The following is a 26129-nucleotide window of genomic DNA, read 5'->3' as shown; positions in this document are numbered from 1 at the left end:
ACTGTTTGCGTTCCTTGGCTGAAACCAAAATGATCATGTTATGCAGCATAGCAATAATTCATTACTACACGCTTGAAAAGACTAGATGGTTTTGCCCTAGATCCTTTTAAATTGGAACTAATTATGCAATTTTCATCATTCCATTAACAAACAAGAGAAGCTATTCTAAACTTCATTTGTCTTCTTATTATTACCATTCTAACCCATTTGAGCAAAGTTTTTCTTTTGGAAATTTATATAACGTGACGTCGTGACTCAAAAAGACGCATATCTTGTTGATGCATAACAAAAAATGTATACAATAGTTACTCGGCTGGAGCCATTAAATGGTCAAGTTCTCTTTTTTTTTTTTTTTTTGAGAAACCAGACAAGAAGCCTGGGATTTTATTGAATTAGAACAAGAACTTGATGAACATCAAATAACAACGAGGAGGCAATATCCTTATAGGGGGATCGTTGAGCCACACCTGGGTACCCTGACTGCCTTTAGCTTTTTTCGCTAAAGCATCAGCAACACAGTTACAAGAACGACTAGCATGATTGAAAACAGAGGACAGAAAAACCATAGCTTGGCAGCGAATGTCATCAATGACGACTCCATAGGTTGATAATCCAGCACTACCTTGATTTAAAGCATTGATAACCATGGCTGAATCCCTTCAAAAATTACTTTCTGCAGACCAATCTCGGCAGCAAATTCGACAGCTTTTCGACACGCTAAGGCTTCCATATCAGCAACGGTATGAGACAGCGGCACAGAGATAGAAAACGCGCCAACAAATTCACCTCTCCAGTCTCTAACAACCACTCCAATTCCAGCCGAATTTGTAGCTGTGAATATTGCAGCATCAAAGTTGACTTTGTGCTGGTTTAGCTCCGGAGGGCGCCATTGTTGCAGGATGGGGGAGCGAGCCACCACCGGCTCCAGTTTTTGAATACCCAAGAAATCTTGCAGCAAGTTACCCGCCCATGAGATGATATGAACCGAAGGGTGCACCGGTCGGCCAAAATGGATAGCGTTTCTCTGATTCCACAAGAACCAAGCTGATATAGCAAACACCTCCTTTCTATAATCCTCCTGAACCTGCAAAAACCGAGAGAGTAAGTCACAAAAATTCAGGGGTTGGGGGGTGCTCGATTGGTGGAAGCATTGAACTGAGCTCCAAGTACTCTCAACATTCTTGCAAGACCAGATGGCATGCAACGGATTTTCTGGGCAGAGTTGGCAAAGTTCACACTTACCAGAGGACGTAATCTGCTAGTGAAAGAGGTTGCTCATATTTGGCAGAGCGTCATTACAAGCTCGCCAAATAAAATGTTTAATCTTGTTAGGAACCCGTAGCCTCCAAACTCCCTTCCAAAAATGTTTTTGAGTATCCACATTCGAGCTTCCTGCTTGTCTGACAGCATCACAGGAAACAAGGAGCTTATAGGCGCTGCTTGTGGTGAACAAACCCGATGGGGAGTAAGCCCAAGCAATTTTACCTGGAGGGCAGCGACGACTCAATGGAATACCCAGGATGGCAGAAGCTTCCAGAGGCAAGAAAAGCTGGTCTCAAGCAATTTTAAATGGTCAAGTCAATTGCTCTTATTTGCTTTAACAGGAATTTACACGAAGAAACAAATCTCTTATGTAATGTCTTAAAAGGTTAATGAATGCACACAGACATATGCCCAAGGCTTAAATAAGTCCAAAAAAGGTATAAAGATAACATTTTTTTCTGGTTTGGTTTTTAGATACAATAATATCAGAATGGTTGGCTATTAGTAGAGTCCAAAAATGTTTATAAGATTAGAAAGCAAGAGTAGCCAAGGCCCCAAGATCTGCAATGACTCTCTTATGCACAACATACATAACCACTAGCGTTCACCAACTTCCATGCACTTGTGGTCTTCAATCAGCACAAAAATTTGCCAAGGGACTTTCTTTCTCAAAAAGAGATCCTCCACTCTAGATATTGCTGAAATAATTCTGCAAAAATCAAGCTATATAGCCTCAGTTAATGCTTTTTGCACAGCCAGGCATCTAGGTACATGCCATTTGGTTGCATATGGAAGAACTGCAATAGCTTGCCATCACATGATTTGGCTTCATAGCCAAAACCACCCCATCCACACCATCTCTGCTAGTGTCCTTCAATTGTCAACAACACCCACAATCCTCCAGAACTGGATACACTTGCCTTGGTACTTTCCTGCAGTCACTCTGATCTGCTTGATGTGCAATAGAGGCTTATGCATACCTGCAAAACAAAGCATTATCACTTCTTAAGCACGCTGTCTTGCACCCTTAAACATCAATCTATACAAATCTGGATCCTCCATCCATTGAGCCAGCCACTGCTTCAAAGAGCAAGGAGAAATTAACTCAGTTCCAAGGCTCAAATCTAATCCAAACAAGATAGCATGAGCACTTAAGGGATAAAAGATCCAAGTTTTCCTCTTCCTCATTGCGTAGGACACACTGTCACTCACTATGTGTCGTTTCACTATTTTGATTTGATGAGTAAGTCCTCATGCGTTCCACACAAAAATTATTAACTTCAAAGGAAGCTTCAATCCACACAAAAATGTCTCCTATAACCTAAGTTCCCCTACTTTCAATGGTAGCTTATTTTGACCTTATATGATTGAGGCCATATCAGCTCATCTATAGCTCCTTACCTTGAGATAGGGGTGACTAAAATTTGACCAGACACCTCAGGAGAGTATCACTCCCTAACCTAGTGTTGTTCCAAGTCGAAGTGTCAAGATAACTTTAAATTCCTATGATTATGAAAGCTTAACATCTTTCCACTATGATTATGATACATCCTTCTAAATAATAAACCCAATGGGAATAATATGAGAAAACTTTAATTCTAGATGTAATACAACAATGATAGCAAGTAAAACAGGAGGGCTTACCAATCTAAGCACTAAGCAGGCTACCTTCTACAACTTTCAACCATGTCAGCACAGTTGTTTGCCTTCTCAAGTCTGATTACTATAAAGATGAACATGTCTCAGATGATATGCTTAGTATTTGTTTGGATACTGATGAAAACCCAGCGATTTGCGTTTCACATTTTTTTTTTTTTTTGAGAAGAGCGCCACAAGTGGGAATATGCACTATTCAGTGGGTCCTGTGCACTATTCACGGGACCCATGGCACTATTTACACATTCCTTAGTAATATATAATCAAGTTTGTTGTATGGTCAGGTTCTCTACCCTCTATTGCTGTCCTTTTAATTTAAATTCTAGTCAAGTCCCTTTGCTGGGTATAATCTAATTAAGGTACGATTTGGAGATAGGTCTTTTGGTTTGTGTCAGCTCTACCTGGTCTGGTAATGATCTGAAATGGGTATGTACAACCTTAAGCCAATAATTTGATTCAGAGTGAAAGTTTTAGAAAGGTGGAAAAACTTTCAAGTACATTAAGAGACAAAAGCACAAAAATCTTATGATAAAAACTTACATAATTAAGACTTTTAAACTGTGAATTTTACATAATTCATGTCGTAGCAACCGTATTCTTTTAAACTCGATCAAGGTCTCATCAGTGCTTCTACACAAGCAATACATAGGTGATAGGACAATGATGTGAATGATGATTTCCTTACATTCCAGAACAAAAGTTGAGGCCATTTAGTACTACCTACTATTCCATATTCTATTATCATAAATCATTGATTCATCATGGCATGTCTAACAATTGAGCAATATATAGCCATTCAAAACATGTTGTGGTGACAGATAAATCAAAATTAAATGCTTTTAGCATAAAAGATTGTCTCCAGTGAGAGCTTTTTATTTAGTTGTGTATCACACACCTGTTTACATATGGGTACAAGCTTAGCTTCCTAATTATGCTAGCTTAAGAATCTTACCAAAACTGCTACTGATATAGATATAGATTCTTTTCAGTTGACCCACAGATTAATTATGAAGAATGTAGATGATATAGATCCTTTTTTATTTGAACCACGAATCACTTTAAACAGTTGAACTCATTTAAATCAGTTGACCCACATACATACATACATATATATATATATGTATGTATGTATGTATGTATGTATGTATCTATGTATGTATGCATATAAATCAGTTGAACTCATTTAAACAGAAAAAGAGCACTTTCTTTGGTTGATAGCTAGTAAACAACCGCATAAAACCTTCGAGAAAGCAAGATGCTACATCTAGCTAGACTAATCATAAGGGTGCCACTTGGAAATGTTGGTAGATGATTCTCTGTTGGACTTGAATAGTTTGGAGACTACTTCATCTTTCCCAGAGGTAGGTGGATTCTTGTCAAGTTGTTGGCCATTGGCTTCTTGCATTTTTCACCATTCGCTGGGTTATGATCAGAAGTAACAAAGACTATGGAGTACTCATCTTGCTTCCCAACAGTGCAAGACTTTTGCTGGTGCAGTAACTTTTCAGACCTTTGCAGCAGCTGGGTAGATTGTGTGATGTGAAGATATAGCAGTAGGTAGCTTGGAATAGTGCCATGGAATTGCTGGATGTATTCAAGTAAGACTTGGATTTGATTTTTGTTTGTGGAGGGCAGCAAGAGTGCTCCTTAATTCTTCATGAGAACATTTTTTAGCAAAGATTCCCCATGTAGCAATGGAAGTAGGCTGAAGAGTAATGTAGCAAAATGTTGGCATGATTCGAGATGGATTAAGAAGGTTCTCTTGCAAAATTCTCCATTTCTTGAATTTAGGCCTTGAATGATAACCTGTATGTTAGTGAAATAGAGATAATTGCCATGAGATTTTAGTGACATAGAGATAATTGCCATGAGATTTACCATGGGCTTTGATAAGTAATTGCCATGGGCTTTTAATATGGGATTGAATTCCATTGATAAAATAGTTTTGTCATGGACTTGAATCATGGACTTTTGAAATATATTGTTGCCAAAGTATTAACTTTGGGCTTTGAGTATAATATAATATTAGTTGCCAAATAATATTTAGGCTTTTATGAAATAATTATTTGTCAAAAAAAAAGTAGTAGTTTTTGGTTGTTGGTAAGATATTGCCAAAATAGCATTGGACTTTTGTAAAATATTGCCAACGGTAGTACTTGGGCTTTGTAAAATTTTTCCAAAATATTGCCAAGGGTAGTACTTGGGCTTTTAAGTATTTGTAAAAATTTTGCCAAACTAGTATTTGGGCTTTTGAAAAAATGTTGCCAAGGATACTACTTGGGCTTATTTGAGTTGTTGTAAAATTTTGCCAAACTAGCATTTGGGCTTTTGATAAAATATTGCCAAGGATAGTACTTGGGTTTTTGAGTATTTGTAAAATTTTGCCAACCCAGCATTTCGGCTTTTGATAAAATATTGCCAAGGATAATACTTCGGCTTTTGAGTATTTGTAAAATTTTGCCAAACTAGCATTTGGGTTTTTGATAAAATATTGCCAAGGATAGTACTTGGGCTTTTGAGTATTTGTAAAATTTTGTCAAACTAGTGTTTGGGCTTTTGATAAAATATTGCCAAGGATAGTACTTGGGCTTTTGAGTAGTATGAATAGTTGCCAAAATAATATTGAGCTTCTATAAATAGTTGCCAAAATAGTGTTTTGGCTTTTATAAATAGTTGCCAAAATAGTATTTGAGCTTTGTAAGATAGGTGCCAAATTAACATTTGGGTTTTATGAGTAGTTGCCCAAAATAGTATTTGGGCTTTTGTAAATAGGTGCCAAATTAGTATTTGGGCTTTGTAAAATAGGTTCCAAATTAACATTTGGGCTCTATGAGTAGTTGTCAAAAATAATATTTGGGCCTTTGTAAGTAGGTGCCAAATTAGTATTTGGGCTTTGTAAAAATAGGTGCCAAATTAGTATTTGGACTTTTGTAAATAGGTGCTAAATTAGTGTTTGGGCTTTTGTAAATAGGTACCAAATTAGTATTTGGTCTTTGTAAAAATAGGTGCCATATTAGTATTTGGGCGTTTGTAAAATATGTGCCAAATTAACATTTGGGCTTTATGAGTAGTTGTTGAAAATAATATTTGGGCTTTTGTAAATAGGTGCCAAATTAGTATTTGGATTTTGTAAAAATAGGTTCCAAATTAGCATTTGGGCTTTTGTAAATAGGTGCCAAAATAGTATTTGGGTTTTTGTAAATAGGCGCCAAATTAGTATTTGGTCTTTGTAAAATTAGGTGCCAAATTAGTATTTGGACTTTTATAAAATAGGTGCCAAATTAACATTTGGGCTTTACGAGTAGTTGCCAAAAATAATATTTAGGCTTTTGTAAATAGGTGCCAAATTAGTATTTGGCCTTTATAAAAGTTGATGTCAAAATAGTATTTGAGCTTGTAAAATAAGTGCCAAATTAACATTTGGGCTTTATGAGTAGTTGCCAAAAATAGTATTTGGACTTTTGTAAATAAGTGCCAAATTAGTATTTGGGCTTTTGTAAAATAGGTGTCAAATTAACATTTGGGCTTTATGAGTAGTTGCCAAAAATAATAGTTGGGCTTTTGTAAGTAGGTGCCAAATTAGTATTTGGACTTTGTAAAAATAAGTACCAAATTAGCATTTGAACTTTTGTAAATAGATGCCAAATTAGTGTTTGGGTTTTTGCAAATAGGTGCCAAATTAGTATTTGGGCTTTGTAAAAATAGGTGCCAAATTAGCATTTGGTCTTTGTAAGAATAGGTGCCAAATTAACATTTGGGCTTTTTGAGTAGTTGCCAAAAATAATATTTGAGCTTTTGTAAATAAATGCCAAATTAGTATTTGGGCTTTGTAAAAGTTGGTGCCAAAATAGTATTTGGGCTTTGTAAAATAGGTGCCAAATTAACATTTGGGCTTTATGAGTAGTGGCTAAAAATAGTATTTGGGCTTTCGTAAATAGGTGCCAAATTAGTATTTGAGCTTTTGTAGAATAGGTGGCAAATTAACATTTGGGCTTTATGTGTAGGTGCCAAATTAGTATTTGGGCTTTTGTAAGTAGGTGCCAAATTAGTATTTGGTCTTTGTAAAAATAGGTGCCAAATTAGTATTTGGGTTTTTGTAAAATAGGTGCCAAATTAACATTTGGACTTTATGAGTAGTTGCCAAAAATAATATTTGAGCTTTTGTAAATAGGTGCCAAATTAGTATTTGGGTTTTATAAAAATAGATGTCAAATTAGCATTTGGGCTTTTGTAAATATGTGCCAAATTTGTATTTGAGCTTTTGTAAATAGGTGCCAAATTTGTATTTGGTCTTTGTAAAAATAGGTGCCAAAATTAGTATTTGAGTTTTTGTAAAATAAATGCCAAATTAAAATTTAGGCTTTATGAGTAGTTGCCAAAAATAATATTTGGGCTTTTGTAAATAGGTGCCAGATTAATATTTGGACTTTGTAAAAGTTGGTGCCAAAATAGTATTTGGGCTTTGTAAAATAGGTAACACATTAACATTTGGGCTTTATGACTAGTTGCCGAAAATAGTATTTGGACTTTTGTAAATAGGTGTCAAATTAGTATTTAAGCTTTTGTAAAATAGGTGGCAAATTAACATTTGGGTTTTATGAGTAGTTGCCAAAAATAATATTTGGGCTTTTATAAGTAGGTGCCAAATTAGTATTTGAGTTTTGTAAAAATAGGTGCCAAATTTGCATTTGAGCTTTTGTAAATAGATGCCAAATTAGTATTTGGGCTTTTGTAAATAGGTGCCAAATTAGTATTTCGTTTTTGTAAAAATAGGTGCCAAATTAATATTTGGGCTTTTGTAAAATAGGTGGTAAATTAACATTTGGGCTTTATGAGTAGTTGCCAAAAATAATATTTGGGCTTTTGTAAATAGGTGCCAAATTAGTATTTGGGCTTTATAAAAATAGGTGCCAAATTAGCATTTGGGCTTTTGTAAATAGGTGCCAAATTAGTATTTGGTTTTTATAAAAATAAGTGCCAAATTAGTATTTAGGCTTTTGTAAAATAGGTGCCAAATTAACATTTGGGCTTTATGAGTAGTTGCCAAAAATAATATTTGGGCTTTTGTAAATAGGTGCCAAATTAGTATTTGAGCTTTGTAAAAGTTGGTGCCAAAATAGTATTTGGGCTTTGTAAAATAGGTGCCAAATCAACATTTGGGCTTTTATAAATAGTTTGAGATTTTGTAAAAATATTGCCATGTAGCAACGGGCTTAGAAAGAGTGCCGTGTAGCAACGGCCTTTAAGGTGCCGTGTAGTAATGGGTTTTAGAGGTGCCGTGTAGCAATGGGCTTTAGAGGTGCCATGTAGCAACGGGCTTTGTAAGAGTGCCGTGTAGCAATGAGTTTTAGAGGTGCCCTGTAGCAACGGGGTTTATGGTGCCATGTAGCAACAATCTTTGTAAGTAGTGCCACATCATAGCGGGCTTTGTAAATAGTGCCGCATCGTAGCGGGCTTTGTATTTGCCATGTCGTAGTGGGCTTTGAATTTGCCACATCGTAGTGGGATTTTGAATTTGCCACATCGTGGTTGGACTTTGAATTAGGCACATCGTAGTGGGACTTTAGGGAGTTTGGACTCTTTGTGGAGATAATGTAATTTTCCGGCCCAATTTTGGTAGTAATATGATGAGTATTATTTATGGAGAATTTAAGTTAGATGATATGTGGGATATAATGGGTAATATTTGTGAGAGGGCCCAAGGCAATTTATGGGCTTGTGTACAGAGAGTATTTGGGTAATATGTGGGAAGTATTTGTGGGGGTTATTTGAGTATTTTGTATTTGGTGAGTGGATAAATAAGGATTTGAGATGTAATAATTCATCCAGCTAAAGAAGTGTTTTCTATTGGTGGCTTTTTTGATTGAACTGCTGGGGAAGAGAATAGATTGTTCAGCAAAATAAGGGCCTCCTGCTTGATGAGGCCTGTTGTTGCAGAAGTGATGGATAACAATGAATATGTCTAGCAGCATGAGGGTTTACTGTTGATCAAGCCCTTTGTTGTTGAATTGTTGGGTAATAGTGCAGTCAGAGAAGGGTAATCTATTGCTGAAGCCCTTTGCTGCTGGAGAGATGAATATGTCCAGCGATAAAAAGGGTTGCTGTCAATTAGACCCTTTCTTATTAGATTGCTAGATAATAATAGATCTGCCTAGCTGTATGAGGGTTTGCTGATAAAGCCCTCTGATATTAAATTGCTGGGTAATAGTGTAGCCAAAAAAGGGTAATCTGTTGCTGAGGCCCTTTGCTGCTGGAGAGATGAACATGTCCAGCAATAAAAAGGGTTACTGTTGATTAGACCTTTTCTTGTTGGACTACTAGATAACAATAGATCTACCTAGCTGTATGAGGCTCTCTCTTGTTGAAGAGATAAGTATGCCTCGCAGTAAGAGGAGTTTCTATTGCTGAGTCCATCTGTCACTTGAATGATAGATAATAACAGAGACCCCCAGTGGTAAGAGAAGTTTCTGCTGCTGGGGCCTTTTGTGGCTGGAATGACTAATAGTAGCTAAGATCTCCAACGGTAAGAGGGGTTTTTGCCGTTGAGGCCTTCTGTTGCTGGAATGATAGATAATAGGAAAGATCTCCAATGGTAAGAGGGATTTCTGCTATTGAGGCCCTCTGTGGCTGGTATAATGGATAATAGTGAAAACCTCCAACGGTGAGAGGGGTTTCTGCTGCTGAGACCCTCTATTGCTGGAATGATAGATAATAACGGAGACCCCTAGTGGTAAGAGGGGTTTCTGTTGCTGAGGCCCTCTGTGGTTGGGATGAAGTATGATAATGAATATCTCTAGCAATAAGAGGGTTTCCTGCTACTGAGGCCCTCTGTGATTGGAATGACGGATAAGAGTGCATATCTCCAGCGGTAAGAGGGTTTTCTATTATTGAGGTCCTCTGTGGCTGGGATGATGGATATCAATGTATATGTCCAGCAGTAAGAGAGGTTTCTACCGTTGAGACCCTCTATGGAGGAATGACGGATAAGAGTGCAAATCCCTAGCAGTAAGAGGGTTTTCTGCTGTTGAGGCCCTCTATGGCTGAGATGATGGATAATAGTGAATATCTCCAGCAGTAAGAGGGTTTCCTGCTGCTGAGGCCCTCTGTGGCTTGGATGATGGATAACAGTGAATATCTCTAGCGGTAAGAGGGTTTTCTGCCGTTGAAGCCCTCTATGGCTGGAATGATGAAAGAGCATCTTTTATGGAGTCAATAAGCTCATAATAAGCATGTTGCAAGCCTTTGTGCAGCTCGAAGTATAGAGAGAAAGGCATGCAGAATAGCATTTCCGTGAATAAATATAAGATAATATTGTTGTGACTCAGCGCCGCGAGCTGCTGGATCAAGTCACTTTGAGTATTTGGAGTCGAGTTCTCCTTTATGACATGTGATTCTAGACTTTAGAGGCATGACATGGCAATACATGTATCTCCCTAGTGGAGTCAGCAAATGTTTGGAGGCCTTTTTCGGATGCCCAGCCACGTGTGATCCATTGGAGGGATGACCTTACTAGGCCCGGGTTCTTTTTGGGGAGTTGCATCCGGAACTCAACATTGGGCCACGTGGTCCAACGGCTACTGGCGTATTTTTTAAGCCTATAAAATCATTAAAGCCAAAGTCTAAGAATCGTGATAATGGTCGAATAAATATATAATATGTGTTTTGATATGATAGCTTTGAATAGTAATTGTAATAATAGTTGAAATATAGTATTTATTCAAAAGTAAAGTAATCGTGTACTTAATGATGTAAATTTAAAGATATAGAAGCAAAGTTACTTATCTTTGTATGGTTTGTAGCCTAGCTATGTAGCATTAGTGGGTTGATAGGATTCCAACAGAATGCCAGTGGTAGAGGCTAGTTTATCATGCATTTAAATGAGTTTAAGCCTCGGTTAATAGTTGTAATAGTAGTTGGAATAAATTAATTTGCATTTAAATGTGAAGTAATCATATACTTAATTATGTAAATTTAAAGATAAGGAAGTAAAGTCACTTATCTTTATATGGTTTGTAACCCAGCTTTATAGCTTCTGTAAGTTGATAATATCCTAGCAGGTGACCCTAGCGGTAAAGAGGCAGTTTGTCATGACAACTTCAAGATTGAAGGGGAAAAATGGGTGCAACTAGAGGGAGATAGAGTATGCCTAGCTGTGTGTAGGGGCTGGTTAAGCTTGCTCTTCTTATCATGCACTTAAATGATTTTTCCCTTTGACAATACTCTTGTAGTTGTTGTGAAGTTATGAATAGTGTTGCCTTCCATGAGAAGGGCTTTTGTATGAAGTATTTGTGCCTTCTAAGAGAAGAGCTTTATGTAAGAAGTAGTTATGCCTTCTAAAAGAAGGGCTTTTATAAGAAGTAGTTGTGCCTTCTAAGAGAAAGGCTTTGATATGAGGTCTTGGTACCTTCTAGGAGAAGGGCTTTAGTAATAGAAGTTTATGCCTTCCATAAGAAAGGCTTTTAGTATGAGTGTTTGATATCTCTTGATAAGTGTGGAGATGCTAAAAGATATAGATGTTTTGTGGGATGTAGTATTTATAATATGTGTGATATATGGAAGTATGAGAGATATGGTGGTTAAAGATAGTAAAAATATGAGATTATAACTGCTGGAGATGTTGTAGAGATTGCTTTCCAAGAGGAAAGATTTTGTAAGAGAAGAGTATGAAAATGAGTTTAGGCATTTGGAGATAGGAGCAGTAAGATAAGTGTAGAAGAGTATTGAGGTGTGTTTATGGATAGCAAAACAGTAGTGTTTCAGAGTGAGAGAGTATGAGAGTGGAGTTTAGAAGAGTTATGGTGTGTTATATGTAATGGTGTAGTAAGTGTATATGAGATTGTGTAAAAGAGGTGAAGAAAGAGATGCTTAGAGATATGGGCAGCAAGATATATGTACTTTCAGAATATGGAAAGTGAGATAATACGTATAAGAGAGTAATAGTTTTGTAGTGTGTTTAGCAAAGCTATTGGATTTAGTGCTAGAGGATGTATGAGAGCTTATGAAGGCATTTATGAGCTAAGGGCTGAAGAGTTTAGTTCCTAATTTGGAAACTAAAAACTTAGAAGTTCAGTACTTCATTAAGAGCTTCAGTAGATAATTAGAGGAAGAGAGAAGTTTATGAGAGAGTTCTTCTCCATTGGTGTCCCCCTTTGAGGTGTTGATGAAGGGTCCCATTTAGCTAAGTTTAAAGGGGTATTTTAGCAAAGAATATCAGCCAAAATCTGTCCCAAACAACAATGAATCTTCAGAGAATCCATCTTAAGATTTGGCCAAAAATGGTATGTTTAACTTTAAGATATTCTTGCTATTTTGGGTAAGAGTTACTGGGGAAAAAGTAACAGATAAGGAAGGTATTTTAGCAAGAGAAAGGTAGTTTCAATAGTTGGTTTCGGTTTTAGCCAAATGTGGAAAATCAATAATGCTCAGGCTGTTGGGTCAGCTATCATAGCTACTTTGAAAAGGCTATTCCAGTTGTCAGGAAAAGCTTTGTGCTTTAGGCAGAAGCTAATGAGGTCAGATGGATGATTTTAGACTGCTGGAGAGGACATTCAACATTTATTGGATGGATTTGGCTGAAAAATGGTAAGATCACTTTGATGGGTATCTTGCTATTTTGGGTATAACAGCTGGTTGCTGGAATTTCAGCATTAAATGGTTGATGATATCACTTCCAACCAGGTGTCAAGTGCTGAATGCGCTGCTAGGGTTCAGCTGGAAATGTTTCCTTTTAGGGTGTTTGTGTTTTTGGTTCAAGGTTCCATTACAACACATTTCTAGCAAGTAATAGAAAGATTGGTTGAAGGCTAAGGAAGCTTTAGAGATTTGGTCAATGTCTAATTGTGTTGTAACATAATCTTGGTGAGAAAGAAGAGTATTTAATGCTCTGCTCTAGCAGCTGGCAGAGACATATATGGTCTGATTGTGGCAGACAGCAGCTAGGTATAAAAGATATCATGAATATTTTGTATATAGTTGGACATAAAAGATAGCTAATTAGATTAGGCCAGTGTTTGAGTTGGATTTTAGCTAAAAGAAGTGATGAGATTTATGTAGAATAATATAATGAAGTTTCTAAATTTGTATAGCAACAGCTGGGGAATGAATGAACAGTTACCCAGCAGTTAGATGGCTGGAGATATTAAGTGTTTGTCACATGATAAATATTAAGTTTTAGGAAAAGAACAATGGGGAATTTTATCATTTAAAGTGTTATGTGATAAGAGATGCTTACCATATGTTACCCGCTACACACGAACTCGTAAGAGTTTAGGGAGTTGGAGAAGACACGCTAAGTAACATGTTTCTTTTATCAACTTTAAACCGCTGGAGCTTTATTGAAAATACCTCTTGGCCCTCCAAACCATGACTCCCAAAGTTTCCCCAAAGAGACTTATGAGCTTGGGTCATAAGCCGAAGATGAAATGACGTACCTCAGGTTTTATTGTTATTTTTTTCTAAATGTGGGCTCTTGTTGAAGAAGCCGCTTGCCATGAGTGTAAGAGAGGTAATATGGGTCGTGAGCTTTGATTCATTGCTTAAGCCCAATCCATATGTTGATGTCGATAATGTTGTGGGGTTCTGATCCCAATTGATGAAGAGGAAATGTGGACCATGAATCCGCCTCTTGAAGTAAGGATCTTACGAGCCATGTGAGCCTAATCCATGTCGTTGAATGAGATATGAGCTTATTTTGGGCTTTAAATAGATTTACCCAAAAAAACCAATAATATGTTGATGTGGCATGGGGTGCCAATGAAGTAATGCCACGTGGGCCGAAAAAACAGTCCTCAACAACAAGTAAGCCCTAGATAATGTGTTGGGATGAAAATTAGAAATTGTTTCCCTTTTTATTTGTTGAGGTAAATATTAAAATACCTATGTGTTCACTTTAAAGAAGCTGAATATTTAATTATTGTAATTTGTTGACATATGTATTTATGGATTGTATTTTATTTAAATAAAAATTATGTTTGTGGGGCCAGGGAACTTATAATCCGGCCCACGCTCTACTAGGGCCCAGGGCCCGTGCCGAGGAGGGTATTTGCCGAGGAGGAATGGGGAAAGGCCGAATTGCCGGGGGCACAGCCGAGGATGACCCTATCCTCGGCACTCCAAGACTTCAAAGGGAAGAGCAACATCTCGTTGAAGGCTGTCCCCAAAAAGCCCCCTGAAGGAGATGCGAGTAGAATGGGATCCACGTGGGGGTACGGTGCGAAACTGGTTCAGGGTAAATGCGTCCCCTCCGCATTAAATGCACCCGCCAACGTCCTAACCATGTTAATGAGAAAAGACGCCTGGACAGGGTGACTTCGATCATCGCAACTAACAAAAAGCAAGGAGGGACAGCTGATGGGACGGGTACTGAAGTAGGCACCTGCCTGATCAACAAGTGGAGGGTTAAGATCAACCAAGAAGGGCTATATAATGTGAAGGTTGATGCACCAAGAAGGGGGCTGGGAAAAAAGGCCAAGAACCAGGGCCTCCCAGACCGCCTCAAGGAGAAAGATTCCTCGAGCGAACACGGCCTAATTCTGTATGAACAAAATGACTAACCTTCGCCTGGTGACCAAAATCTAGCCTTTCAAACCCACGCTCTATAAGTGATATTGTTTGGGCCTTTTTACGTGCGAACCCAACATTATTATGGGTCGTTACAAATTGTGTCCTTACAATGTTTATTTTTAGACTTTCTTAAATATATATATATATATATGTATATTATTAGGTATGGGAGGCCAAAATGATATAGTTATTTAAAAAAAAAAAAATTAAAATTATTTCCAAAAAAAAATATTCTTAATTTTTTACAAAATTTTGGGGGTGCCAAGCCCCCCCCCCCCCCCCCCCCCCCCACACACACACACACACACACACACACACACACACACACACACACACACCAGTCTTCAAGTAGCTCCACCACTACATACTATTGCAAATAGAAATACCATTGTTATTTTCTAGTTGCATTTTATAATCTATTTAAAACCCTTTATTCAGTGGTGGAATCAAGACTTTTTCTTTAGAGGAGCCAAATAAAATTATATATACATATATAAATAAATAAATAAATATATATATATATATATATAATGTAATCACAACTAAAGATATAATTTAAGTAGTTTATAATCCAATGTGTGCTATAAAAATTAAAATATTCTTCTATACTTCAACAAAGTTTATTCCGAGATTGACAAAAAGAGTTGTTATATTTAGCATATCTATAATTAACCATCATTTTTACAACAAACGAGAAGAAAAAAATAGCCTTTTTTTGGGGGGGGGGGGGGGGTTTGTTTCCCCCCTTTAAGGCCCATGTTCATTAACAAATAAGATCAAACCCAGTAACGTTATAATAAAATAGAGGCCCAAATTCTTATGCACCGTTACTTAGTACTCTCATATTGAAATTCATACAATTATTGCGTATCCCTGACATAATGGTCACTTTACAAGTACAAAGTTAAGTTCTTGTGGGGTGGGTGGGGGGAGTAAGAGTCAGGGTTCAAATTTTTAAGACGGAACTTCACGCACATATACACTTAAATTAGGTTAGAGTAAAATTTCTATCTTTTATATATACATATTGAAACTCATGGTTTTTTTTATGAAAACATAATGAAATTATTTCTAGGTATTATAAATTTCTTTGTTATCTTCATGTCACTTTTATTATTTCTTTGTATTGTCATTTGATGTCTTTAGGCCACCATGCCATAGAAATGGTCACTTACTTTAATTGTTGTATTATATATATATATATATATAGAAGACAATTGTTGTAGTAAATTTGAACAATACAGTTGTTAGGTTCTAAAAACTTAGGATTTTATGTATTTAGAACTCTAATATGTATTGTTAGCAAACCATGATCAAAACAAGATGTTTAGTCGTGTTTAGACTTACTCAAAATTGGTTCATTTATGTAAAGTTGGATTTAAGTTGATGTAGATTTAATAAAGCATTTCGGCCTGGTTCGATCGATCGAAGTTTAGGCTCGATCAAAAGAAATTCGGGCAGAATGCATTTTCTGCGAAATTCCAACTCAGCCCTAGTTTATTTAAAACATTCAGGGTTTTGTATTTTTGCCCTAGGTATATAAGGCAAACCCTAGCCACGTTTTAGTGTTGCTTATATTGCTGTTTGTGTAAATCTCTTGTGAGATCTGTGAGAAGCTTTCCTTTACACAAGCTTAGGATTATCAAGAAGGAGATTCGTTCGAGAACTTGATGATCATTCAGTTGCTGCCATAAGAACTTAAAGAAACACAAGCGGGTGTGCTTGTACTTGCTGGAGAATCCAAGAAAGAAGGAGTCCGTGGTTTCGGAGCTTGCACATGGTCGTGTCAATAAGTTTCTACTGATGGGTAGCAATAGGATGCTAATGGTCTAAGTCCTGTTGAACAACTTCGATTCTTCCGTAAGTGGATTTAAGTTTACCTTGAGGATAGTTAGGATAAATCCTCCCAGGTTTTTATCGATTTGGTTTCCTAGGTGATTATATCATTGTGTTATTTATCTTTCCGCTGCTTTGCATGATATGATTGTTTGATTGTGATAACCTAGATTTGAAATTTGGACTAAGTAACAACTTGGCTAATTACCTTGGTTAATCTAATTGTGTTTTTAAGGGGTCTAAAAACTATCAAGTGATATCAGAGTGGGTTACTCTCTTGTTTATTGATCTTTTGATCACTGAGCTGATCCTTGACCCTTATTGTCATGGAACATGAACATTCTCTTGTTATTCCTCCTCACTTTACACTTTGGTGGGAATGACTATGCTTATTGGAAAGTAAGTATGAAAGCATTCCTGAAATCAATTGATAAGAGAGTTTGGATCACCGTAGAATACGGATGGGAGAAGCCCACTACTCCTGTTAGTGAGTGACAAACTTTTCAAAAAGAAGTAGCCGCGTTCAATAGCAAAGTTATGAATGCTATCTTTACCGTTGTTTCTATGGCGGAATTTAAGAGAATCTCTAATGTTGATATTGCTCATACTACTTGGAATATTCTCCAGACTGTGTATGAAGGCACAAAGGCTGTCAAAATCAACAAATTGTAGCAGTTAACCTCTAAATTTGAAAGCATTAGGATGTTTGATGATGAATCTTTTGATGAATTCTATGCTAAATTTAATGATATTATTAATTCTGCATAAAACTTGGGTGAAATCTATGATCAACCTAAAATTATTAGGAAGATTCTTAGATCTTTGACTGAAGATTTTAGACCCAAGGTGACTGCCATCACTGAAAGCAAGGATGTGGACTCCATCACTGTTGATGAACTTGTAGGATCTCTTCAATCCTATGAGTTGGACCTACCTAAGACTAGCCAATCTAAATCAATGGCTCTTAAGTCAGTTGATGATATTGATGTTGGTGGATTTGATGATGAGCTCTCTGCTACAGAGATTGCTTACCTTGCCAAAAACTTTAGGAATTTTCTTAGAAACAACAACAGAAGGGCAACAGATAAGAATACTGTTGAACCTAGAAACTTTAGGAAGAATGATCCCACTAAGGTTAACAACACTGATAAACCTAGAGAAAAAGTAGGTCAATCTTCAAATAATTCTATAGGTCCTCAATGTTTTGGATGTCAAGGGTATGGTCATATGAAATCTGAATGTCTTACTTACTTGAAGTCTAAGGGTAAGGCTATGACTGTAACCTTTAGTGATGGTGAAGTTTCTGATGATGAGTCTAGTTGTGACGAGGATGGAAACTTCATTGTCTTCACTACTACTGCTGTAGTCAATGAAAGCATATCTGGTGAAGAGAAACCTTCTGATGGGGAACTCTCTAAGGATGCAAATATTCAAGAAGCTTGCAATAAACTTTGCAAAGTTGCTGCAAAGGATGCTATGAATGTTGAATTAGGCTTGAAAAAAATTGCATCTCTTGAGCTTGATAAGAAAAATTTGCTTGTTAAACTGTTTGATGCTACTGAACTTTTGAATAATGTGAAGACTGAGAACATGCTTTTACTTGATATAGTTAAGAATTTGGAACATGAGCTTTCTGTTGCTAGAGAACAATCTAATAGGTCTGCTAGTTCCAAACTTGATCATATGCTTTGTGTTCAAAAGTCTCCTTCTGACAAAACTGGGTTAGGTTTTGTAGAAAGCATCAATGTGTCTGCACCCAATTCCACTATCTTTGTTCCTTCATCTTCTTCTGAACCCCCTGTGAGTGAGGTTGTCAAGCCCTTAGAAGTTACACCTCCTAGGAAAATTAGGGTTGATCTGAAAGAGTCTAAACCTAAGCAGCCTACCCTTTATAAGGACAAGCCACATGATAAGCATGTATGGGTTTGTCATTTTTGTGAAAAGTTTGGACACATATGTCCAAACTGTTACATGCTGCAAGCTACTAAGAGAGCAAACATACCAAAAGTACTTGTGCCATAAGCACAAGATCCTATGGTACTCATTGGTGAATTGGTAAAGGCTCTAAACCTTTATTCTAATTCTGGAGTTGGAAATCATTCCCATGTGAATAAGAACTACCATGCTCGTGGTGTATCTAAAAAGTTTTTGGATGCAAAAGGCTCAATTTAATTGAGTCTTTTTAACATGGTCCTTGTGCTTCATTGCTATTCTTTGTGACCATTTTTTTTTTTTTTTTTTTTGGTTTCTAGGATTTGCATTGCATAACATTCATGCATTTCATTCTAGGTTGTTTTTTTTTTTTTTTTTTTTTTTTTTTTTTTTTTTTTTTTTCAAAATAAATAATAAAAAAAGAAAAGAAATAGGAAGCAAATTGTGTTTTGCACTATTTTCTTGGTTTTTGAAAACAAGGTTGGTTAATTTATTTTCACATAACATGTCTTTTGTACCTTGTTTAGCTTTGATGAGCTTACTTATTACACTTAACTAGTTAAAGCTTTGTAGTGCTTGTTGTGTGGGAAAGATGTTTATGGTTTTGATCACTTTGTCTTGATCTTGAAGTCACATGTCTTTGACTGTCAGACTTGAACCTTTAGAGAAAGGCATAAATAACCATCTCACCACTGTTCACTAGCCAATCATAAACACCTTAGTGCATACTGTAAGATTTTGTACTCGAGAAAATGTAGCACATGCACAAAAAGATCATAATCTGTAGCCTCGGTTTAAATGCTAAAATTGGTGTATACATTATTGGACTTAAAGCTAAATCAAATAATTGCTAAAATTGGTGTGTACATTATCCTGGCCCTTTTAATAAATTTATGAATAATTAAAATTTGTGTGTACAATATGAGGCGAAATCAAGAAACTTACATGATTGCAAGCTTATGATCTAGGAGATGTGGGAGTTATATGATGTAACTCTTTTGGTAATAGTCTCTTTCAAATTCTATGTGATGAATTTGATAGGCTTTGTGTTTGATTGCTATACTCATATAACCTCACATGTATCTTAAGCTTTTGCTAGTTGCATACACTACACAAGTTACTCTTTGCTAAACATTGTACATGTTACTGTGTGTGTCTTTGGTCTGACCAACCAAGTTTACAATTACTTTGAGTTTTTATGCAAAACAATTTTGATGCTTGAAAATCTTATGGAAAATGCTTGAAAATCTTAATTTTGGGAAAACTGGGCTTAAAACTTTGTTTTTGAAAAATATTACATCACATCTCATGCGTTTTGTTCATCAATTTCAATGCATTGAGGTGTTTCTAAAATGTGTCTTTGTTATTTTCAAAAACCGTGTTTTTTCTCAAAAATTTTGTGAGCCTCTGTCTAATTCGATTGATCCAATTTGTTTTTCGATCAATCGAAATTGTTTTAAAAGTCTTAAGGAAGCCTCTGTCTGCTTCGATTGATCCAATCTGTTTTCGATCAATCGAAATTGTTTTAAAATTTTTAAAGGAAGCCTCTATCTGTTTCGATCAATCGAAAGTCGTGAATTAGGTTTTTTTTAAAAAAAGCAGATTTGACTCGTTCATACTTTCTTTTCAAAAGTTCTTTTCAAACTTTTCTCTCTCTCTCTCCGAATTGGACAAAGCTCACCTACCAATTTTTTGTCGTTTTCCTCCGAATTTTTTGCAAGGTTTTCCTCTCTCTAATAAGCCGATAAGTCTATTTTGCCCTTCCTTTTGCATTTTAGTTCAAGTTTTCATACATTTTTACATGAATTTCATGGGTATTTTCAGAACTTTTCAACTTGGGATTTTTGTTGATTCAAGCTTCTTTTTCTGCAATTGATCATTGGGTTTTGTTCCTATAATATTATAATCATGATCTGTGATGGTTAATTTGATCAATTTTGTGTGTTGTGCGAAATTGAAAATTCTAGGGTTTGTATTTATCCGAATTTGGGGATTTTGTTCAAATTGATTTCAATTGATGAAATTGGCTTGTTGAATTGATATAATTGATCATTATTTTATGTAATCTAACTTGTGTAATGATCAATTGGTCAAATTTTTTACAAAATGAGCAAGTGGTTTTTCAATTTTTGGTAGAAACTCTATGCCCAAGCCAATTTTGTGAACTTGATTTAAATTTGAATTTAATTGCACTGCATTAGAGCATGCATCATGACATTTAAACTATTCATGCATCATATAGATTTTTGTTCTATTTTTTTTTTTTTGCTAACTTGCAGTCTTCCCTTGGTTTTTGTTTTTCTTGCTTTGTGTCTTTGTCCTTATCCTAGCACCATGCCTAGGAAGACTAGAGTCCATAGGACCCCCTCCACTTCCTCTGAGTCTCCCTCTAGGAGTGATTTATTTAGGAATGACAAAAGTAGAGAGGTCTATAAGAAACTAAACTGTAAGCATAAGATTTGGGCTGAGCGTTCTGTTGTGCTAGATGAGGTAGATCCTGCCATTAGGGTAAACCTTAAGAATCAAGGTTGGTTGTCCTTGTTAGAGGTAGATCATCCACCCCTGACCGCCCTGATTAGAGAGTTCTTCTCGAATCTCTCTTGCCACGTTTATGATTCCAACACCCTTGTTAGGAGTTGGATACGAGGTGTTGAGTTCACCATTACCCCTCGGATAGTGGCTGATGCTCTTGGGGTTTCGGTTGTTAGGGAGCCTATCTATCCCTATGAGGAGTCTCCACCTTTAGATGACGTTATGTCATACATCACTAGGTCTTCTATCCAGTGGGGTTCTGATTCTCGGATCACGTCTGTTAAGCTTACTGAGACTGCCTATCTTTTCTTTAGGATAGCGTGTCATTCTTTGTGGCCTATTTCTCATCTCCACACCATCCCTCTTGAGTGATGTGTGTTCTTGTACACTTTTGTTTCTGGTGCGTCTATCAGCTTTCCACATCTGTTTCTTCGTTCTTTGAACGAAGTTCATAGGAGTTTTGTCGTAGCGCATGCTTTTATCCATCCAATTTTCATTTCATAGGATTTTGTTATTTCTTGGTCTAGTAGATTTCCCTGTCGGTGAGCCCGTTCATGTCATAGCTCCCATAGGTGCCACCTTTCTCAAGTAGAGGGCTGCTCACTTGAGAGTTGGTCATACGCGTCCTAGAGGTGCGTCATTTGGTGTTGTTCCCCCTCCTCCCTCTTCTATAGGTGCTGATACGGTTGAGGCATTTGGTGCTGCTGCTGCTCATGCTGATGATCCTTCACCGACTACTTCGGATGATTCAGACATTCGACGTATGTTGGATCATGTCTTGACTGCTCGGACGGCTCATGGCCAGATTTTGGTGGACGTGCTCGATGAGATCTGTGCTTTGCACGTAGAGTTGGCCCAGTTTCGACGATCCTCACCGCCACCTCCTTTGATGATGGATTTTGATTGTCCTTTGGCATTCCATCACAAAAGGGAGAGTACATATTTGAGCACTTGTAGAGTTTTTGTTTTTAGGGGGAGGGCATTTTTGTTGGTTAGAGCTTCTGGAGTTTAGATTGTATCTTGGTGCTTCACATTGTATTTACCTTTTTAGCTCTTGCCATATTTTTGTTGGGCTATTCATGTTAGGGGGAGATACTTTTATTATTTTATATGTTTCTTGTTTCAACTGCTTATTTGAAAGTTCAAAAACGTGTACAAAAACACCTTTGAACGTTTAGACCCCCAAATAACAACTTAACCAATACAAGCAATATGTCAAACAACTAGTGTGCGGAAACTTAACATATGCTATATAACGAAATTGGTTAAAAAACTATCGAAGCCATAACATAATAAAAATACAGCAGATAATAAAAAGGCAAAGATAGAGAGGAAGGAAGATGCAAACACAAAGACAACACGCGATGTGTTATCGAAGAGGAAACCGAAGTCCTCGGCGTAAAACCTCTCCGCCGCCCTCCAAGCGGTAATCAATCCACTAGAAAATACAGTTGGGATACAAGGACAGCAATAGACCCTCCAAGCCTAATCTACCCAGTGCACCTAAGCCCTCCAAGCTTCTTGCTCCAATGAGGTTGCGCCGAACCTTTTTCTTTTCTAGCTTCCCGGATTCCGCTACTAGACCATAGCATCAACCAATGAAGATTGGTTCCTTCCTAACTGCTTCCCAGAAATCCAAACAACTATCTCACAGTGATGATGATGGTGAGAACCAGGTTTGGTATAATGCCTCTCAAGGATTTGACAATGGAGAGGAAGAGAGTAGAGGAATTTGAAGAGACTCTAAGGTATAGATTGTGGGTGAAACAATCTTGTTTTTCTCTAGGGTTTCTCTCTCAAAATTCTCTCTGGAAGCTCTCTTTCAATCGTGGGTAAAAGGGGTATTTATACTGGAGTGGGAGAGGAATGTGAAACGTCAGGTTTTACAAAACAGGGGTGGCTTGCGGCTTGACCTCGCGGCTTGACTAAGTCGCGAGATCCAGTCGCGAGTTAACCGTATGGCCAGTTGTCCTGTTTTATCCTGTAGTGCTCCAGCTAGCATGACTGTTCATCTTCCAGCATGCTTGGCACATGTGCTGCTTCTGGCGGCTTGCAGCCGCGAGACACCCGCTAGTCCCAGCCGTGACACTCTGTTTTCTTGCACACTCTTGAGCAATCTTCACTCTATCTCACTCACTACCCTTACAACAAACCCACCTAAATACAGGGTTACTAAATGCTGAATTACAAGCAAATTTGGCACGGAATAAAGCCAATTAGATGGTTGAATAAATTCAACCTTACATTATTGATTTATATTTATTAGTTATTCATTGACATATGTCTTTATTGTGTGTTGGTTGAAATCAAGAATTTAGTTTGTTTACTTTTATTTTCCACACATGCGGTTATGCATTTTGTTTAGTATTTCAAGAAATATACAGGTTGATTTAATTGAGTTGCTGTTGAAGTTATGTCATATTTTTGAAATAAAATCCAAATGACAATCATATTTAGCTATGAATTAAATTATATATACAAAGTAGCTTACTACAACATTAACATAAAAGAAACAATATTAAGGACATATAATTTGAAGCAATACCTTTTGGCTAGATAACAATGCCTCACTTACTAAGGCGGACTCTTAGCTTTTCCAGTCAATTCATCTTTATCATTGTAGTCACATAAATCCAATCTTTTATTTCATTGACAAATCTAAAATAAGCATGCCTCCAAGTCCTATTAAAGAAGAGAGCTCCACAAATTGTCCAAAAGCCAGTTGCGAATCCAACTCCCATACCAATGTAGAAGCTGGAGTTTTTGGAATCATCTTCAACATTGCCAATTTGTGATCCATTCAAATATTGTTCCTCAATTGTGCAGCTTTTTGGAAGAGGATCACCACATAATTGAGGATTTCCAATGTACCTAAGGGCATCAAATGATTGAAGTTGGGTGCTTGAAGGAATTCTACCTGAGAGGTTGTTGTATGACAAGTCCAAGAGACTAAGAAATGTCAAATTAGACATGCTTGGAGGAATTTCACCCGATAAATGATTTCGTGAGAGATCAACTGACTCTAACTCTTTCATACTCCCAATTTTTTCTGGTATCTTTCCCATCAAATGATTTCGAGACAAATTCAAAAAACGCAATTCAGAAAGATCTGAAATTTCAATAGGGATTGATCCAGACAAGTTGTTACTTGAAAGGTCTATGAGTCTAACTAATTTGAGGTTCTCTTCGTATTCCATTTGTTTCCCTTTGGGACCCAACTGAACATTCTCAACATAAAATGAATATATATCCCAATATACAGAAGGCACCGAATATGAAAATGAAATATCATAAGAATCTGGTAATGCCATGGCGCTAATATTTTTCAAGCAGTTTGGTATGGATCCTGATAGGCTATTATTTGCAAGATCCAATATTCCAAGAGAAGATAGTTGGCATATTTGTTGAGGTATATAACCCTTGAATTCACTTGATCTTAAACAGAGAACTAAAAGATTTGTCATTTCTCCAATCCATAATGGTATGATAGACAAATGATTATCACCCATATCAATGAGCCTCAGATTTGAGCACTTTTTCAACGATGAAGGAATATCTCCATAGATGCTATTGTTTTGTAAACGTAATGATTGGAGGTTAACTAAAGCTCCCATGGAGTAGGGAATTCTACCTACTAGATTGTTGCTCCCTAAGTTTAAATGGATCAAAGACTGCCAATACTTCCAGCAGTGAGAAAGTTCTCCTGATAAGAGATTGTTTGATGCATCTAAAACCTCTAATTTATTCTTTCTAAATTTCTTTTGGCATAAGAAAGTAGAAATGGGTCCATAAAATGAGTTGTTAGCTATATTGAGCACTTTGACAGTAGAACTCAGAAAAATGTCTGATACATCACATTCTATGTGGTTGTTAGAGAGATTGATAAATGTAATGTTTGAAGTCCAATTCCAGAACCAACTCAGAACTTTGCTTGAAATTCCTGACATGGATATATCTAAAAACCTGAGGGATTTTTGTGATTGTAGCCATGAAGGAAAATTAGGACCTATCTTGATTGAGCTCATGGAGGCATAGTCAAGTTGGAAGGGGGGAACCCAATTGGAATTGACATTAAAGAACAAACCTACTTCAGACATATAGAGATTCTTTAATTTTGAGAGTTTTCTGAAATGCCTTTCATCTACGGTACCCGTTAAAGAATTTTTTCCGACATACAACATCTCTAACTTAGAGAGAAGCCAAAGACTCTTTGGAATGGTGCCATTCAACTGATTTTGGTCGAGGTATAATTCTCTCATACGAGATAAATTTCCAACGGAAGAAGGTATAGGACCATTTAAAGAATTAACTCCAAGATCAAGAAACGTTAGATGCTTAAGTTGGCCTAACGGCTCTGGAATTTGTTTAGTTAGCTTATTGGTATACAAGGATAGAAATTTTAACTTAGAGAGAAGCCCAAAGGAAGAAGGTATAGGACCAATTAAAGAATTAAGTCCGAGCTCAAGATATTCTAATTTCTCTAAATTGAAAATGCTAGGCGGTATATTGCCTTTCAAAGAATTGTTGTACATGGTAAGCTTTAAGAGGCTTGTACTGAGATTAGAGAACCAATTAGGTATCTCATGATTGAAATGATTATCAGAAAGAAAAAGGACTCGAAGAGACGTGAAATTGACAAATCCAAGAGATGGATTCAGGCTATCAAGTTGACAATTTTGCAAGTATAGCTCCGAAAGAGATGGGAACTTACTCATTATTTGAAGCCAATCAACTTCTCTGTGAAGGTCAGCTGAGCTCAGGTCAAGGTATTGAATGGCAGAGAGACCAGACATCCAACGAAGGTTATCTACATAGAGGTCAAAATTAGATCCAAGAGACAGATAGCGAAGGCTTGAAAGGTTCCCAAGCTGATGAGGAATGAGTCCACTGAAGTTAGCGCCTGAGAGGTTAAGATGTGTGAGACTAAACATTGAACCCAGGAAAGTTGGGATGGGAGTACAATTAAAGTCATTGTTACTCAAATCCAAGTAATTCAAATGTTCTAATTGGAGCAACGAACCACTAATCTCACCACCTAACCTCGAATAACTGAGGTCGAGCTCAGTGACTTGGCCAATTTTCTTGTCGCAGAAAACTCCGTCCCATATACAGCAATCTTTATGGTCAGACCGGGATGAGAGGACGTGTCCATGATCAGTGAGACCACGTTTGAGAGTTAGAAGGGCTTGCTTATCTTTTTCATTGCAAGAGACATTTGAGATTGACTCTACTTTGAAGAAGAAGAAGCTTAAATTGAAGGTAGCGGGAAGGAACCATACTAAGAAAAGCACATGAAGAGTTCCAAAAGAGGCGGCCATAGTAACGAAGGAAGAGAAGTTTGAAGGAAG

The 26129-nt window shown here is 37.0% G+C and overlaps 1 protein-coding gene across 1 annotated transcript; it reads right to left on the bottom strand.

Moving 5' to 3' along the window:
• Positions 1–1563: 1563 nt before the first annotated feature.
• On the bottom strand, positions 1564–26129 carry LOC126725049 (receptor-like protein EIX2). Its single transcript, XM_050429539.1, has 2 exons — positions 23327–26129; positions 1564–2243 (listed from the first exon to the last, which is right to left on the bottom strand). Exon 1 carries the CDS (start codon positions 26097–26099, stop codon positions 23382–23384), a length of 2718 nt encoding a protein of 905 aa, XP_050285496.1. The 5' UTR covers positions 26100–26129; the 3' UTR covers positions 1564–2243; positions 23327–23381.

Source organism: Quercus robur, chromosome 5 (genome assembly GCF_932294415.1).
Source record: "Quercus robur chromosome 5, dhQueRobu3.1, whole genome shotgun sequence".
Classification (NCBI taxonomy): Eukaryota; Viridiplantae; Streptophyta; class Magnoliopsida; order Fagales; family Fagaceae; genus Quercus; species Quercus robur.
The sequence above is the reverse complement of the archived record's forward strand: the minus strand, read 5'-3'. Positions and strand labels throughout refer to the sequence as shown.

What these genes read in the sequence shown, in the direction of transcription:
- LOC126725049 (XM_050429539.1), bottom strand. Translation starts at nt 26,099, where the DNA reads ATGGCCGCCTCTTTTGGAACTCTTCATGTGCTTTTCTTAGTATGGTTC.